Raw genomic sequence first — 16,994 nt, 5'->3', positions numbered from 1 at the left:
GGAGGGTAGGGCGGTTGTTGTATTAGCCCGCTCCGCCTCCTCCATGTCGGCGTCTCTGTATTCGGAGGAGAATGTAGCCTGGCCCCATCTTCCTGCTCCAGCTGGGCTCCTCATCCCTGGGGGGGCGGGTCAAAGGTCAGGGGGTCAGGGTGCCAGAGGAGAGGTCACGTCTAATTGTCTGTTACTGTGCTCTGTACTGCGCCGTGTGCCGTGCTTTTTGGTCTCACGTCCTGTCGCCCGGTGTTGTCTCTCTCTCCCTCTCTCTCTCTTCCTCTCTCTCTCCCTCTCTCTCTCCCTCTCTCTCTCTCTCTCTTGCAGTGTCTGTACGGCTGCTACGTCCACTCCTCCATCATCCCCACCTTCCACCGCAGGTGCTACTGGCTGCTCCAGGTAAGAGGCATGCGCACACACACACACACACACACACACATACACACACACACACACACACGCATGCACACTCTGGGGCTGCCCGCTGTAGGGTGGAGGCCCGGCCCCTCCGGCTGATGCTGGGATGGTTAGGAGGCTGCGCGGGCTCCGTCGCCATGACGCCATCTCTTCCTGATGTGCGCCCACACTGTCTCGCTTCTCTGGAGATTACCCCCACCCCCCCTCCCTACACACACACACACACACACACACCAACGACAGCTGAGAGGCAGCGTGGGGTTGGCTGTAAAGCCGTGATGGAGGTGGGTTCCCCCAACGGAGGCGCTGGAGTGACTGCACCTTGTGAAGCCCCTCCCTCTGCGGAGTGGCTGTAAACAGGACTTTCATCATCCTAGTTGCGGTGTGACGCACACACCTACACACACACACACACACACACAGGATCTGGGGGATCAGCTACTCTGCAGCGCGCTACCCTATTCCTTTGATCTGTCTCTATCTGACACCTGTTCGGGAAAAACCTTTGTTATCGTTTGTCGTTTTCCCGACGTTCCTGTGCGGTTCTCCCTCTGTGTGAGCGGTGGGGCGTTCCTTCCCGTGTAAGAACCAACAGATCTGGGCGGGGGGGGGGGGGGGGGGGGGACGAGAGACTAGAACAAAGCCCCACACGCGCGTCGGAGCCGGACGTAAATTGAAAGTGACACGGAGGAGTGATTTGATTGGCCGCGAGGCAGAGCAGAACTCCAGGTGCTCCGGTTGGTGTCTCCACCGCGGCAGACATGGCTTATTAGGGGAGCGCTTCCCGTTGACGAGGAAACAGGAGCCATGGCGACACGCTCTCCTACTGTAGTCCCGCCCCCCCCCCCCCCCCCCCTCGCCCTGCTCTCTCCTAGCTGTCCTCAGTCATCATCCTTTCTCCAGCAGACAGTCTGGACAACTCGGACTCACTGCCTTTCTTCTCTTCAGCCTGTTTCTGAACCTCTGCCCCCCCCTCCTGGCCCCCGGCCCTGCGGCTGCCCCCCTCCCCCCCCCCCCGTGCCGTGTCCACATGAGAGTCCCTCGCTCGTCCGTCAGCGGCAGAGTGCCGGGCGAGAGCGCAGATCCCCAAGAGGGAACAGCGAAAGGTCAGCAGTGAGTGAAAAATGTAAATAACCAGCCAGCCATCCGCCGCCACACAGGGCCGGATGAAAATAACTCCTATCACAGATGGAGGACAGAGAGGGAGAGACAGAGAGACAGAGAGAGAGAGAGAGAGAGAGAGAGAGAGAGAGACAGAGAGAGAAAGAGAGAGACAGAGAGAGAGAGAGACAGGATGGGCCGGATGAAAATAACTCCTATCATGGATGGAGGAGAGAGAGAGGGACAGAGAGAGAGAGAGAGAGAGCGGGAGGGAGAGAGAGATAGAAAGAGGGACAGAGAGAGAGACAGGGTGGGGTGGGGGAGAGTTTGAGATGGTTGAGGTTAAAAAAAACAATTAGACAGAGAAAGAGAGAGGGAGTTTAAGAGATCTGAAGGAGAAACAGTAAAGGGGATAGAGAGGGATTTTGGATGATGAGATAGAGAACAAAAAGAGAGAGAGAGAGAGAGAGAGATTTGGCCTTTGGGTGTCCGCCACTTTATCCACTCTTTATTGAGTCAAAGCCTCCGTAAAGAGACAGCGGAAGAGAGAAAGGAGACCTGCGAGGGGGGGGGCCTCTTTCTCATCCACGACTATTTTGTTCCCTTCACCTCTCCTCCTCAATCCCCCCTGCCCACCCCCCCCCCCCTCCACCACCTCTCTAAAGAGCCCGCCAGTCCCTGCCAACGACCGAGACTTGAGAAAAGTAGTGTGACAATTATCCGGGCTGCAAACAATGAATTAAAATTGTAGCCGATCCTGTGAGAGCTACCGGGAGCAGACAGGTTGCCAGGTTCTTCAACCCCCGCTCCAGGCACCCCCTTCCTTCTCCCCCCTCCCCCAAAAAAGTTCCAGTTTCAATTGACACTGCACAAAATGGTCCTCTGGGGGGATAATGATGTTGAATCAGTGTCATACCATAGCATGCCTGCAGCGCGCACACACATACACGCACGCACGCACCCCACCACACCACACACACACCACCTCCCTCCCCTCACACACACACACCACACACACACATACCACACATTCTCTCTCTCCCTCCCTCCCTCTGTCCTGGTGGCTCTGCTGATTGGTTCCATCGCTCCACGTCTTCTTCTCTTGTTTAGCACTAATCGAATGTAATTCCACGGCCCTCCATCAGGGAGGGGGGGGCAGGGGGGGCTTGATGGTGATATGAACAGGCTCTCCATCAGAGCGGACGGCGTGGTTTGTGCCGGCCGGCCAGGGGTCGGGTGGGGGCACGGAGGGGTGAGGGGGGTTGAGGGGGGTTGAGGGGGATATGAACGGGGGGAGGTGGCGCGGGGGGGCAGAGAAGCTTCATCTGTCCTGCTGCCTGCTCCCCAGCCGGGTAGAGAGGTCAGTAGCCCACACCGCACTGGGCCCTCTGCCTTGGATAGGAGGAGGAGGAGAGAGGGAGAGAGAGAGAGAGAGAGAGAGAGAGGGAACGCAGAATCAGATAATGAAATGAATCATAAGGTTGGGAGAGGATGCTGAGTCTCACTCTCTTTCGTTTCTCTCTCTCTCTCTCTCTCTCTCCCTCCCTCCATCCCTCTCTCCCCTGCGTAAGCGAGCGCAGCCCAATTTCGCGGAGTGGATCAGGCGCTGTCCGTGGTGCTGAAACCACCGCTGCTCTGTCTCTGCACATCTCCAATCCTGTTCTGAGGAGTTCGACTGTGTGTGGTTGTACAGTATGTGTGCGTGTGTGTGTGTGTGTGTGTGTGCATGCGTGTGTGTGTGTGTGCGTGTGTGTGCATGTGCACAATATCAAACACCATCGCAAGCCTTTGACTGCCCCCCCCTCCTCTCTGTGTGTGCGTGTGTGTGTGTGCGTGTGTGTGCATGTGCACAATATCAAACACCATCGCAAGCCTTTGACTGCCCCCCCCCCTCTCTGCTCAGCCCTCATGATGACTAACCAATCAAACTGAAGATCAATATGCCTGGTCAAAAGCGCTCACCTGGCCTGACGCGTCGGCGGAACGCCACAGAGCGCTTGTCAGGAAGTGTTTACTAATAGATCAGGATAGGCCGAGCGGGTATCTCTGAGTGGGTATCTCTCCGGCAGACCTTCGGGGGGGTCGGCGTCCCGGCCTGATGCCCGCAGGCCATGGGCGGACAGGCAGACGTTTTTCTTTGGATGAAGAGAAACTTATCTGGCTCGTCGACACGTGGCGGCGGTGAGTCTGACCGAAGTGTGCTTTCGTCGGGCGCCGTTTGCACGCGAGCTGTCGTCATGACAGCGTGGCGTGGCGAGGCGGAGCAGGGCTGTGTGATGCGGTCGAGACCAGATCAGACCGCACCAGACTAGATCAGTCGAGGCCCACGCCAGGCCAGAACACAGTGATGAATATTTTACCGGATTAAATAATTGATGAGACAAACTCCTGGTGTGTGTGTGCATGCGTGTGTGCTTGATCTCTCTGCCCCCCACCCCACCCCCCCGGTCTGAGTGCAGTCAGCTATCCCACACCACCCCTCTCTCACAGACGGATGTCTCTGTTGCTTGGCGACTACGACCTTTTCTCCGGGCCGCCGGCACGGCCAATTATCACAACGCCCCGGCTGCATTCGTCGTGCCATTTTCACTCATAGCAGCGTCCGCGGCCGAGGCGAAACGGCGGAGAGAGTCGGAGCACAGATAGGGCCCCCGTAAATTATTCAAGCTTTCCAGAAAGGTTAAGGCTGGGAGAATGAGCTGAAGTGACATTCCTCTGGTTACCGAGTTCTGCCTTGTCCCCCCCACCGGCCTCGTGCGTGGACATGTCCTCTGGTCCAGCGTCCGGCCTTGCGTGTGGACATGTCCTCTGGTCCCGGGACGGCGTCATATCCCAGTTGAATGCGTTCCAGAAACAAAACGCGGAAACCCACTTTCGCCCCATCTTTTCAGTTCTAGCCAAGTTAGCCATCGTTAGCCATTGTTAGCAATACCAGTTGATAACAAAATAATTCCGTTTTGCGCATACGAACTTCGTAGTAACATTGGGCCTCATTTACCAATATCGTCTTAAGTTCTGTTCTTAAATGTCTTCCTAAGAACGTTTCTAAGGAAAGCTCCCATCTGATTCACGACGTGTTCGTAAACCACTGGAAGAGTTCGCACCTGCCTGCGAATCTTATGGTTTCTCTAGTTCAAAGCTTGTGGCCACTCACATGAATTGGCATAGGTAAACTCCCCGCCAGCCCCATATAAGGATATGCAATTCCAGGGTTGTGCGCAGATGTCACTTCTCTGAATGAATACCGGTCATTCGTGCACACAATTCGACAGCATAACGGTTTAGGTGGGATTGTGTCAGGTGCGTTAGCAAGTCAGAAGATTGCATTTCGAATCCAGCATAGGCAATCAAAATCTAATTTTAATTCAGCCAAGTAGGCCTCCTACTACGAGGAATTTGCCTTGGTGCATAAACATAGCGAGGCAGAACAGTGCAAAACGTGATAGAATACAATTCAAGCCTACAGTCTACAAAAATGTAGGCTATTAAATAGCCTACACAGCTGTTAATGCTAGCAGTTGACCAAAGAGGTACCCTACTTATCTGATCGTATCTACATACTGTATAGAAATGGTCCTTGTTGTGTCATTTGTAAATAGAGTATTGGAGTTTCTGTAATGACGATAACCTTGGAGCCGGCAGCAACATTTCACTGTGACTGCCCTACTAACAGTGGGTTTGCAGCAACGTTGCACATAAGTTGTACTTAGGTAAGTTGCAACGTTACCATCAGGCGATGTTGTGACAACGTCCATCTAAGGTCGAAAATAACTTTACCCTCCTAAGTCTAATTAGACTTTTCTGCAACGTTGCAGAAACATTGGCAATATGGGTCCCTGCAACGTCATTAAATAATGTTCTAAAAATCTATTTTCTGCCGCGAAACGGTTGTTTTCATCAATCTGAGGAACCATTCCTCAAGGAGCCATTCCTCTCAGTTTCTGATCTCCCAGCTCACTGTGGAGAGAACCAGGATGATGGGGCAGGCTCTGGTGGGGGTACAGTCCTGGAGAGTGGGATACAAGAAAAAAACAAACAAACAAAAAAACAGAAATCTGGGCCCAGCAACCTGGCTTACTATACCAAGACAATATTGCATTGCTAATATGGAAGATGACTTACTGCATCATGCTTTGGGAAACGTCTTATTGAAGGTATGGAGGGATGGAGAAAAAGAAAAAGGATGAAGTGAAGGAGTTTCTCCATATTATTTCCTTGCTTACTGTAGATCAGTCTACTTCGCGCCTCGTTCCGAAACCCACTGGGGAAGAAGGTATGAGAAGATGAGCCTTGATTCTTCTCCTCCAATGCATTTGAAGGATCGAGTAAACGCCTGACAGAAGGCTGAACACATCTTGTTAACCATTCAGAATTCAAGCACTTTCAGAAACTTCCAATGGCCCCTAAATGATCCCCCATTTAGAAACCCACGCATGACCAACCTTGAGAAAGTCGAGGGGGTCTGTAGAGCCAATCAGTGACTCCAGCTCCTCTCTCCTGGTACTCAAAGCAACAATGTACTCTCCCAGCTCTCGACTCTGGCGTGAGACCTCCACCTTTGTGATGTTCCTCTGTGCCTCCATCATGAAGCGCTCACAGAGGCGCTCCACAGAGTCAATCCGAACCCTGCACAACGACTCCACCTGCTGGATCTCTCGTTCCGCCTTGTTCTGAGGAGACGGGACAGGATCAGTTTATGGCACTCGAGGAGAGGACGGCTTCTATAAAGTTTTACTGGGAAGCGGCTAGCTGCATCATCAGTGAGTTGGTGGACAAGCTAGATATACATTCAGCGTTGAGAAAAACAGCATTTTGTTCCACCTCTTTCTATATTCAGCTATTGAATGGTTGAAAGATGAGAAACACAAGTACTGTAGTAAAGAACTTACTTTGCTGCGCCGCATATTAGAGTTATAGCAGCTAGCCTCCTTCGAAGCAACGTCGAGTTGCCTCGTCACATTTACCAAAGTTCTCCTCAGCGTAGCCTGAAAGCAGAAAGAACAAAGAAATTAGGAGGAACCACCAAGGGAAGACAAGATCCCATTCAGAACCAACCAGAACCCAAGGTCTCATTACTGTAGGAACCAACCAGGAACCCAAGCCCTCACCTTTTGGAGCATATATTCCCTCCTCATTGATGATTCAGGGTTCGGACGCCTGATGAATGTGTATGCCTCCGCATTGCCATCCTCGGCTCTTTGCTTGAAATCCTCCACTATCTCTCGTAGGACATAGTTCACCTGGAGTTTGGGTTGGCGTGAGTAACTTGCCTTGCACAGCGGGCAGGTGGGGTTGTCCGACCTGTTCCAGTAGCCCTCAATACAAGCCTTGCAGAAGCTGTGGCCGCATGGAGCGGTGGCCGGGTCTGTGAACAGGTCCAGGCAGACCGAACACTGGAACGGCTCCTCCAGTGTAATGCTGCCAGTGGCCATTGCTGCAAGGTCAAATATTTCTTTATTTCAAGAAATAGAAATAACTAGCAGGGAGACAAACTCAAAACATAATAGGTAGGGAGTAGGGACACTTAAGAATAGAGAATTTGAGTTAAACTTGAATGATGCAGTGTTGGTGACAGATTATTGGGTGAAAACTAACAGTACAAGCACTGAATGTTACTGTATGATGAAACCACTGTACTATCATACACTCAAGTTGGGCTAACAGTTAAACACACCTGTTGGTGATCTAGCCTACTGATATGACGGAGAAGTCTTTCTGTCACGGGGCTTCTTGGTAAAAATTCTGGAATGTAGGCTAAAAGAAAGTTAGAGCTAAATTATATTTACTTTGGCATTCAACATACAGTACAAGGCAAAGCCATATCAGATATCAATGAGAAATTGTAAAAAAAAAAAAAAAAGAAGCAGCCTTGATATCACACCCATTCTTTCTTGCGTTACCCTAATTTTCAACTTACCTACCTGAAGCAAGTCACTATTTTCTTCCTCTAAAAACAGCAACGAGAAGCTAAGGTCTTTCAGGACTTGAACAATCTCCACCATGTCATGCTTTCTCTCAGGTGATGTTAACGAGTAAGCCCCTCCCAGACTCAGGTCCGCACACCTGTGCGGGGTGCGCGGCCTTTGGTTTTTCGCACCTGGTGAACACCAGGGGACCCTTGCGTTCCGTTTGCGGCCCTCTGCCTCGTCCGCCCGTCTTATTGCCTGACCGGCCCTCCGTTGGGGTTCGGGTGGGACATTAGCTGCATGTGACAAATAAAGGAATCGTGAATGCTTAATCTTGAGGAGAGATATGCAGGCTACTGGAGAGGCTACTGGAGGGGGGCCGGCGTGCCCAACGTTGTCCGAGTTTGACCAGCGCGTTGGTGCCATAATAGGGACAACAGCACTGTTGGGTGTGCGCGAAGCTGGCGATATGGATACAGACACCAGGGACACGGACTACCACCCCCGATCCGCAGCAGACTCTCCGATTCTCCAACTGTAGAATTGAGGTGACTGCAATCACCAATTGATGAAATGGTCATGGATTTGTTGATATTAGCCTATATGTAGGCTTATACAGTGAAATCTCACTGTGCTTTTGCAGAACGGTCAAATAATTAAAACAAAACACAACACTCATTAATTTACACCAAAATCACAAATTATTAACACACAATCAAAATATTTTATCTTCAAGACTGATCAACACGAATAACAAGCAATGCGGAGCGAAATTATTTAAACGATGACATATCAGATATTCTGACGCACACGTTTACAATGGAAATTATGGTTATATTTAGGACACGTTATTGGGAATTATGCAAATATAATTGCATTTCAATCATATATCATCCAACTGTAGAATTGAGGTGACCGCAATCACCAATTTTGCATATAGTCTACATTTCCGCAATCCTGACTTTTCTGAGACAAAAGGAACGCAGCTTTAGAACTCGCCAGAACTCACAGGTGCATCTCCTTTCTAAAACAAGTGACTACGAGAATAATCTTGTGCTAAAGCAAAAGAGTAGCAAACTAAAAATACACACAATAGGTGTTTAAGGGGGAGGATCCTGGAGACCCTATCTAGGACCCTAAACTGTGACATGGTATGATAACCTGTCTGTGTCCGTCCGCCTGTCCGAGGCGTTCCTGTCCTGCGCCGGGTGGCGGGGAGCGAGCCGCGGTCTCCGTGTTCGTGGCGGCCGTTGTCAGCTGTCAGGCAGTCGTTTACTTCATTTCCTTCCGTCCCTGCATGTGTGTGAGGGATGAGATCGATGGGGCACAGCTCAGCCCGTTGGCGCAGTGCCCAGTGCCCAGATCCACGGCCTTCTCCTGACCCCCTGCCCCCCCCCCATACACACACCCCTCCCCTCCCCCTGCCTGGTCTGAGAGCGTTCTATGACGCAGGAGCATGTCGGTGGGCCCGGCGGCGGCCGGTCCAGAACCCTGCTGGTCACGGCTGATGAGCAGGACTGTCCGATTTGTCCCACGCTGATTACTCCTCTGAGCTCCAATTAGCCCCGAGACGAGACAGCCATACACGTTCACACGGACATGTCATAGAGAGAGATGAGGAGGAGAGAGAGAGGGAGGGAGGGAGGGAGGGAGGGAGGGAGGGAGGGAGGGAGGGAGGGAGGGAGGGAGGAGAGGGTAGGAGGAAGAGGGACAAGGAGGAGAGAGAGATTGAGCGTGAGAGAGAGAAAGAGAGAGAGTGTGAGAGAGAGAGAGAAAGGGGGGAGGAGAGAGAGATCGAGCGTGAGAGAAACAGAGAGCGTGAGAGAGAGAGCATAAGAGAGGGAGTGTGGGAGTGAGAGAGAGAGAACGAGAGAGAGAGTGTGTGAGAGAAAGAGTTCAGTCATAGATAGGGGCTGGAGTCCTTCGCTCTCCATTCTCTCCCGTATCGATCTCAATTCCCGCTTAAACCAGTTACCACTCATCAACATACAAAGCATGTCAGCCTCCGATTGCAATTTCTATAATTGCCAATTTTCATGGTGAGAATCTGTCTGGTCTGTGAGAGGGCGGGGGGGTGGGGGTGGGGGGGGCGTCGGTCTGCCAGGGGCTGATGTCTCTGTGGGCCGGAGATAAAGCGCCCAGTTTCGGCCGTGGGGGTCTTGGGGGGGCTGAATGACCCCTGCTTCAGTGCAGATGAAGAGGGACGAGAGGGTGCCCTCAATTCCCTGTTATTGACATAGATGAACAGAAGATATATAGATAACGCTTGTCAGCAGCAGTTTGCTCAATGCACTCCTTGCCTCTCTCTCTCCCTCTCTCACCCTTTCCCTCCACCCCCCCTATCTCTCTCATTCTCCCTCTCTGCTCCCTATTTCTCTCAACAACACTATTTTTTCAGTTGAAATCTCTTGTTCTTTCTCTGAGAGAGAGGGAAGGATGGAGGACTATCAACTATGAGGACTCACAGAGTCTAAGGAATCAAACCGGGCTTGATTAATGTCGTTATGGTGCACACACACACACACACACACACACACACACAAAGAAACCCCGCAGAGCAGGTATGGTGGAGCACAGTAATCGAGGTTGAGACCAGCTGCTAGTCTGCGCTAATGTGCATTTATTGGAAAAACCAAAAGGAAAATAATCAACAAAAATGGTCAGTGGTGGCTGCAAAAAGGTCTTGGGCCTCCCTCAGTCAAGCTGTGTGGGTCCGGGACGTGGCACGTCAGGTCGCTCCTGGGGAAACAGCAAAAGGTATCAGGAAAAACCACAGCTCAGACAATGGTTGTCACCACTTGTTCACCGGTTGTACTCACTGAGTTCTGAGCCTGCTGTTTGCCTTCCTGGCTGGGTTTTTATGTGGCGCTCGTTAAGTGATTGATGCCAGCCGGTGTCCCAGCAGCCAGGGGTTGATTAAGGAATTGGCAGCAACCGTGTGGCAGGGTTGCTATGGCGACTACAAAGGGCCGGTAGACACCTACTACTACCTGGCCGAGCTGTCCATGGTGCTGAACCGGGGTTGCATAAGCTGCCTCGGTGGCTAGAGGTGTGGTGATCCGGTAGCGCTGTCCATGGCGCTGAACTGAAGGTTGGAGCGCAAGGCGGCTTCCCGGAGCACTCCCGTGGCAGCCTCCCGCTGACCCTCGGCGGGTTGGATGCCACATGCCCCCCCCCCCCCCCCCCCTGGTCTGGCGTCGGGGTCGTCCCCGGCGGGAAAGTGTGTCCGCATTGACGTGGGCCGTCCCGAGTCGGTGCTCCACCTGAAAATCTAAATCCTGAAGGCTCAGGAACCACCGGGTTATACGATCATTTGTGTTTTTAGCCAAACTCATGAGCATGGAGCATGATCAGTAACAAGACGGAACCTGCACCCCAACAGAAAATACCTGAAGTGTCCGAGGGCCCCCTTGATAGCCAGCGCCTCCTTCTCTATGGTGGAGGACGCCTTTTCATGGGACAGCAGCTTTTGGCTGGTGAAGATGACCGGATGTTCTCACTCCCTCGGTTCTGGGAGTCTGAGGTGTCGGCGTGCACCAGAAAGGGGAGCTCCAAGTTGGGGGTGACCAAGACAGGTTCCCGGCAGAGGGCCTCTCAGAGAGTATGGAACGCCCAGGCGGCCTCTGGACTCCATGTCACTTTATCGGGTAGGCCTCTCAGGGTCAGATCGTGTAGGGGTGCGGCAAGGGTGGCAAAGCCCTGGATGAAACGTTGGTAGTATCCCATCAACCCTAGAAAGGTTTCTTCGTTTTTGGGGTGGGCCAAGACACGATGGCATTGACCTTCTCCTGCGGTTGGACACACCCCCAGCCAATGTTGAAGCCGAGGTACGAGGCCCCTTCCAGTCCCAACTTACACTTACGGGGGTTGGCGGTCAGTTCTGCCCTGCGGAGGGCCCGAAGGGCCAGGTGAGTCTCCCAAGCCATGCTGTAAACGACGATGTTGTCAAGGTAAGCCGTCGCGTATTCCCGGTGGGGTCTGAGGACCCGGTCCATCCGTCGCTGGAAGGTGGCGGACGCCCCGTGTACTCTGAACAGCAGCACGGTGTATTGAAACTGGCCGTCAGGGGTTGCGAACGCCATCTTCTCCTTAGCCGGGGGAGACAGGGGCACCTGCCAATACCCCTTGGTCAGGTCGAGGGTGGAGATGAAATGGGCGGGGCCGAGGTCTTCAATCAGCTCATCCACTCGGAGCATGGGGTAGGCATCGAAACGGGATCCCTTAAGTTGTTACAGAAACGCCATGAACCGTCCGGCTTGGGGACTAGGACTATGGGACTGGACCAGGGACTGTGGGACTCTTCAATCACGCCGAGGTCCAGCATGGCCTCTACCTCTATTTTCACGGCTTGTCTCCAGGCTTCGGGGATGCAGTAGGGTCGGAGACATATGTGCTGCCCAGGAGGCGTGTGGATCTCATGACTGATGAGCGTGGTGCGGCCCGGTAGGTCGGATCCGAATACATCTTCTACTTGGTCAGGACCCAGCTGTTCCCCGCGAGGCACCTCTGGCAGGGCAGGGCTGGTCAGGAACGCAGACACCACGTCCAGGTGTTCCCGAACCACAGGCCACACTTGCCGGAGCTGCTGCTGCATGGTGTCCACATGCTCTATCACCGAGCAGTGGGGAGAAGGTTGCTTCTCCCAGGTCTCCTTGGCGATGTCGAGAAGACCCCATGGTCTCCTCCCAAACAGCAACTCGGCCCAACAATGTCCATTGCTATTCGGTCGAAGGGCACCTCGATGATGGGGAGTGGAACAAGTGGGTTGTGGTAGTGGGGTTGGGGTTCAGGCGTTCAGCTGGCACGTCTCGCAGCGCTGACAGTGATTGATGATCGCCTGCTTCACTCTGGGCCAGTAGAACTGGGCGGCATGAATAACACCTTTGACATAAAACACTTGGCTACAACCAGTTGTTCGACTATGGCATTATGTTTCACTACACGATACAAAAGTGTATTCTTTGTGCAGAAATATGGAGAAGTGAGAGGACTCACCATGGGCTTTCCATCATGCGCCTTGACACCCTGACAGGTGACAGGTTTTCCTCCTCCAACTGCGTGGTGGCGAACCGGCCTGGGGTTTTCTCCTGGCCCTCTTTAGGAAAACGTGAAGTCGGAAAACTCTGTCAGTGGGGAGCTATCAGCCTCTTCGGGAAGGGGATCGGTGGCAGGGCCACCGGAGGTGTTCTCTGCCTCTGGCGCAGACTCGGGTGCAGTTGCAGTAGAGCGTTCTCCCAATGAGGGGGAGGTGGTGCCCAGGCTGGTCTCGGCTGTAGGCGGGGTCACCATAGAGGCCAGGCATGTTTTATTCTTGGGTTGACGTCTCTGGACTCGACCCATCCCTGGGCCCGGGAGTAGGCGGGAGAAAATCGGGCAATCTCGGCCGACCAACAAGGGGACTGGGAGGTTGGGTACCACTCCGGCGTTGATTGTGAAGGTGCCACGGGGGGTGCATACCTCCACCTGGGTCATCAGATAGGCCTGGGTGATTCCGTCACCTCGATGTCTGGACCTGAGGAGCCAGTGGTGAGATCCGCCCTGACCAGGGTGACACCACTACCAGTGTCCACCAGGGCGAAGGTGTCCACCTCGCCGACACATACTGGTAGTTGCAGGGTGGATGCCCCCTGGTGGACCCAACAGATGGTGAGCAGGGTGCAGGATAAGCCTTGGCGGTCATCGCCCCCGCTCGCCAACTTCATGGGCACGTCCTGGTGGGGACACTGGTGAGCCAGGTGGCCAGCCTCCCCGCAGGCAAAACACCTCCAGGTCTCAGCAGGGTTGGGTTCTCCTCTCCTTGGGGTCGGGGCCGCCTGTTGGTTGGGACAAGTATTTCGGGGGGGTTCCCTCCCGGCTCCTTCCGGGTTCTCCTCCCGTCGCCTTCAGGAGCTGGTGTCCATGATCTGCTCTGTGACCTGAAAACTCTCCAGCACCTCAACCAGCTCGTCGACGGTGGTGGGGTGCTGGAGGGCGGCTTGTCGTCGGGCGGCCGGGGGAAGGGCCCTCAGGGCCCAGTCCATGACCAGACATCCGACGGCCGAAGGTCCTGTCCCAGTGGTGAGCCACCTCTGGGTTAGTTGGGCCAGCTGGCTCCGTATGGGCTCCCGGACGTCGATCTCCCACTCATGCCAGTGCTGAGCTCTTACCTGGAAGTTAACCCCGTACAGGGAGTGGATGGCGGTTTTAAGGGTTTGGTAGTCGGCAGCCTCATCCCCACCTAGGTTGTAGCAGGCCCGCTGTGCATTCCCCGTCAAACAAGGAGCTACGATTGTGCCCCATTCCATCCTTGGCCATCTTTCCCGGTCTGCGGTGCGCTCAAAAAGGCCTCGATATCGTCGTCTGGTTCGAGCCTGGTCAGGAGCTGCACGGGCGGGGTTCGAGGAGTAGGTGTCGGGCTGGTACTATCGGCGATGAGTCGGTTCAGGCCATCCGGCATCTGAGCCTGGGACTGGAGTAATAGGGCCACCGCATTCTCTTGCACGCTCATGGCTGCCAGGGTGAATCGTGGGTCGTGATCTTCTCCTACTGTGCTCCGGCGGGTCTCAGAATGCCCGCATTCTCCACCATTTGTAAGAAACCCCGCAGAGCAGGTATGGTGGAGCACAGTAATCGAGGTCGAGACCAGCCGCTAGTCCTAATGTGCATTTATTGGAGAAACCGAAAGGAAAATAATCAACAAAAATGGTCAGCGGTTGCTGCAAAAAGGTGGTTGGATGCCACAACACACACACAGGCTTGGCTAGTGTAGTATGGGCTCTGCGATGCTCTTCTCCTCGCCTCACTCAGAACAACCGTAGGAGACGGGGGAGGGAGAGGAAGGAGAAGCAGAGCTGCAAACACAGAGGAGGATGGAGGGATGGAGAAGGAGAGAGAGAGAGAGAGGGGGGGATGGGATGGGGCGGGGCGGGGGAGAGCTCCAAGATGATATCATTCTGTAGAGATCAGGAGGTGCAAACGAGCCGCGCAAATCACCCTGCGTTAACGAGCTGCCTCGTATATTACTGCGCCCTGGTGTGCGTGTGTGTCTGCGTGTGTGTGTGTGTGTGCGTACAGTGTGTGTGTGGGGGTGGGGTGGGGGTGGGGGGCTAGGGGGGAGCCTGCATAGTGCAAGCCAAGCAGGGACACATAGTGCCGACCTGAGTATTATTTACTGTCTTCCACCCTGCTCCACACACACACACAGACATACGCACGCCAGCATACGCATAGGCTCACACACACACATGCACGCACACGCATAGGCTCACAAACGCTCACACATAAACATATGCGCACACACACACACACACACGCACAAACACACACACACACATGTACCTCACTGGGCCCTTGAGGCTCGTAGCAGCCTGGTTGGTTGCCAAAGAGGCTTTCTCTCTCACTGAAGGATGCGAGGTGTTCAACGGACAGCCTGAGGGCTTCCAAAGCCCCTGTAGACAGATCCCACAGAGAGTCCAAGGGTCAAGGGGTCATCCGCTACAAACAGCCTTGACCTCCCCGCAACCTCAAAGATATCCTAGATATGAATGGCCTGTCACTCATTTTTCCTGAGCCAGGCTCCCGCGTCATGGTTCATTACTGAGCAAGCAAATTCTTAAACCCCTGACACACCAGGCTGATAACCGGCCGTCCTGAGTGTCCATCAGCCTCCGTGAGCGTCCGTGGCCCGAGTCCTTGGGGTGTTTCCTGCGCCGTTGGCTACGTCTGAGGATTTTGGGGGGCTGGCAGTCGGGACAACTGAGCATGCTAAATCGGCGTCGGGTAAAGAGAGATCACTCTGATTGGCTTACAGAAGTCACAGGAGTGACGAAAGCAAACAAATAAGTTTGTCAAAAGAGGCCACCCCAGCACAGTACGCCGTCACGTTCATCTCCGTTTCATTTTTCATCTCATCTGAACATACGCGCATATTTTCTACATGGTTCTACATGGAAAGGTACGGGCTTGTTGGCTGTGGTCAGAGCGGTGTGTTCAGGTGAAACTTCTCGGCCCTGAAACAGACGACGCAGCGGTTGACCTTGTCACCGCTGGTTCTTTGATGTCGGGTTGGTGTGTCTGGAGAGCCTTTGAGAGCATAATACACGTTTATCTAAAGATAAACAATCATTTTCAATTTAGTACAAAATCTGTCTGAGGTGTAGGCATGTAACATCCTTTGTACAGATTAAATGAATACTTTTCAGATGAAACTATTGTCCTGCTATGGAGGGAGGGAAGGGGAGACAGACAGACAGACAGACAGACAGACAGACAGACAGACAGACAGACAGACAGACAGACAGACAGACAGACAGACAGACAGACAGACAGATAGATAGACAGACTGGACTATTCCTGGAGGTGTTTGGGGTGGAAAGGCCCCCCCTCCATGCCGTATGCATTCCTATTTTAGCCAGCAGCCTCGGAGCAGGAGAATGGCTTTCATTGGCCGGTCTCTAAATATTGCATGACTTCCTGATGGCAGCGGTGCTGTCTGAGGCGCTGTCTGGCCTGGTATTAACCTGTCCACATGAATCACTAGCTGCTCACCAAGCTCACTTCCCTGACCCCGTGCTAGCCAGCTCCCTGCTCACCCAGGTCTGGTCCTGGACCCTGTGCTAGCCAGCTCCCTTCTCACCCAGGTCTGGTCCCTGACCCCGTGCTAGCCAGCTCCCTGCTCACCCAGGTCTGGTCCTGGACCCCGTGCTAGCCAGCTCCCTGCTCACCCAGGTCTGGTCCCTGACCCTGTGCTAGCAAGCTCCCTGCTCACCCAGGGCTGGTCCCTGACCCCGTGCTAGCCAGCTCCCTGCTCACCCATGTCTGGTCCCTGACCCCGTGCTAGCCAGCTCCCTGCTCCCTTGCCTGCTACCCTCCAGCTACACTCTCCTGCCATCTCCCTGCTCCTGCCTCCTGTACACACCTTGTCTGTGTGTGTGCGTGTGTGTTTGTGTGTCTGTGTGTGTAGCTTCTCTGTGGTCCTCTGCCAAGGCCCCAACGTCACACCCAGCCTGGCAGGTGACAAATAGTTTTTTAATTGCTTGCACCAGGAAAATCATTAGTCTCGTCCCTTTCCTTGGTGGGACCAGGCAAGACGTGTGGGCAATAATAATAGCCTCAGTCCTGCTTCCCATCTGCTATTTTTAGCTCAGGTATTTTAAGACCCCCTGTCAGTGCGTGTGTGTGTGTGTGTGTGTGTGTGTGTGTGTGTGTGTGTGTGTGTGTGTGTGTGTGTGTGTGCGTGTGTGTGTGCGCATATGCGTGTGTCTGTGTGTGTGTGCGTGTGTGTGTGTGTGTGTGAGAGAGAGAGAGAGAGAGAGAGAGAGAGAGAGAGAGAGAAAGGAGAGCATGTGCCGCCTTCCTCTGAAAAGCTTTCTATCTGGAGCTGTTCCCCTCTCAGACCTACCCCCCCTCCCTCCCCCACCCTACCTCCTCCTGGGAAAGAGCTGTCCGTCCGTCTGCCCCTGTCTATCCATCCCTCACGCGCTGTGTCACTAGCGCATTATTACCGTGTTATTACCGTAGTAGTCCACCGTTCGGGGCGGCAGACAGATGAAGCTGTCCGGTTTATAGGACAGCCTGCAAACTTCAGCTGCTTTGGCTGGG

At 53.8% G+C, this 16,994-nt stretch overlaps 1 protein-coding gene across 1 annotated transcript in view; it reads left to right on the top strand.

The window, feature by feature from the left end:
- Positions 1-16,994, top strand: part of camta1a (calmodulin binding transcription activator 1a) — a gene marked incomplete at both ends in the record, with an annotated part of 374,603 nt that overhangs the window by 287,490 nt on the left and 70,119 nt on the right. The window contains one exon of the mRNA XM_084436032.1: positions 319-390. Within this exon, the coding sequence (XP_084292158.1) occupies positions 319-390 (72 nt within the window). The remainder of the gene's footprint in view (positions 1-318; positions 391-16,994) is intronic.

The sequence above is a fragment of the Borostomias antarcticus genome (genome assembly GCF_949987555.1).
Source record: "Borostomias antarcticus genome assembly, chromosome: 3".
NCBI classification, from domain to species: Eukaryota; Metazoa; Chordata; class Actinopteri; order Stomiiformes; family Stomiidae; genus Borostomias; species Borostomias antarcticus.
This window is presented reverse-complemented; position numbering and strand designations above follow the sequence as displayed.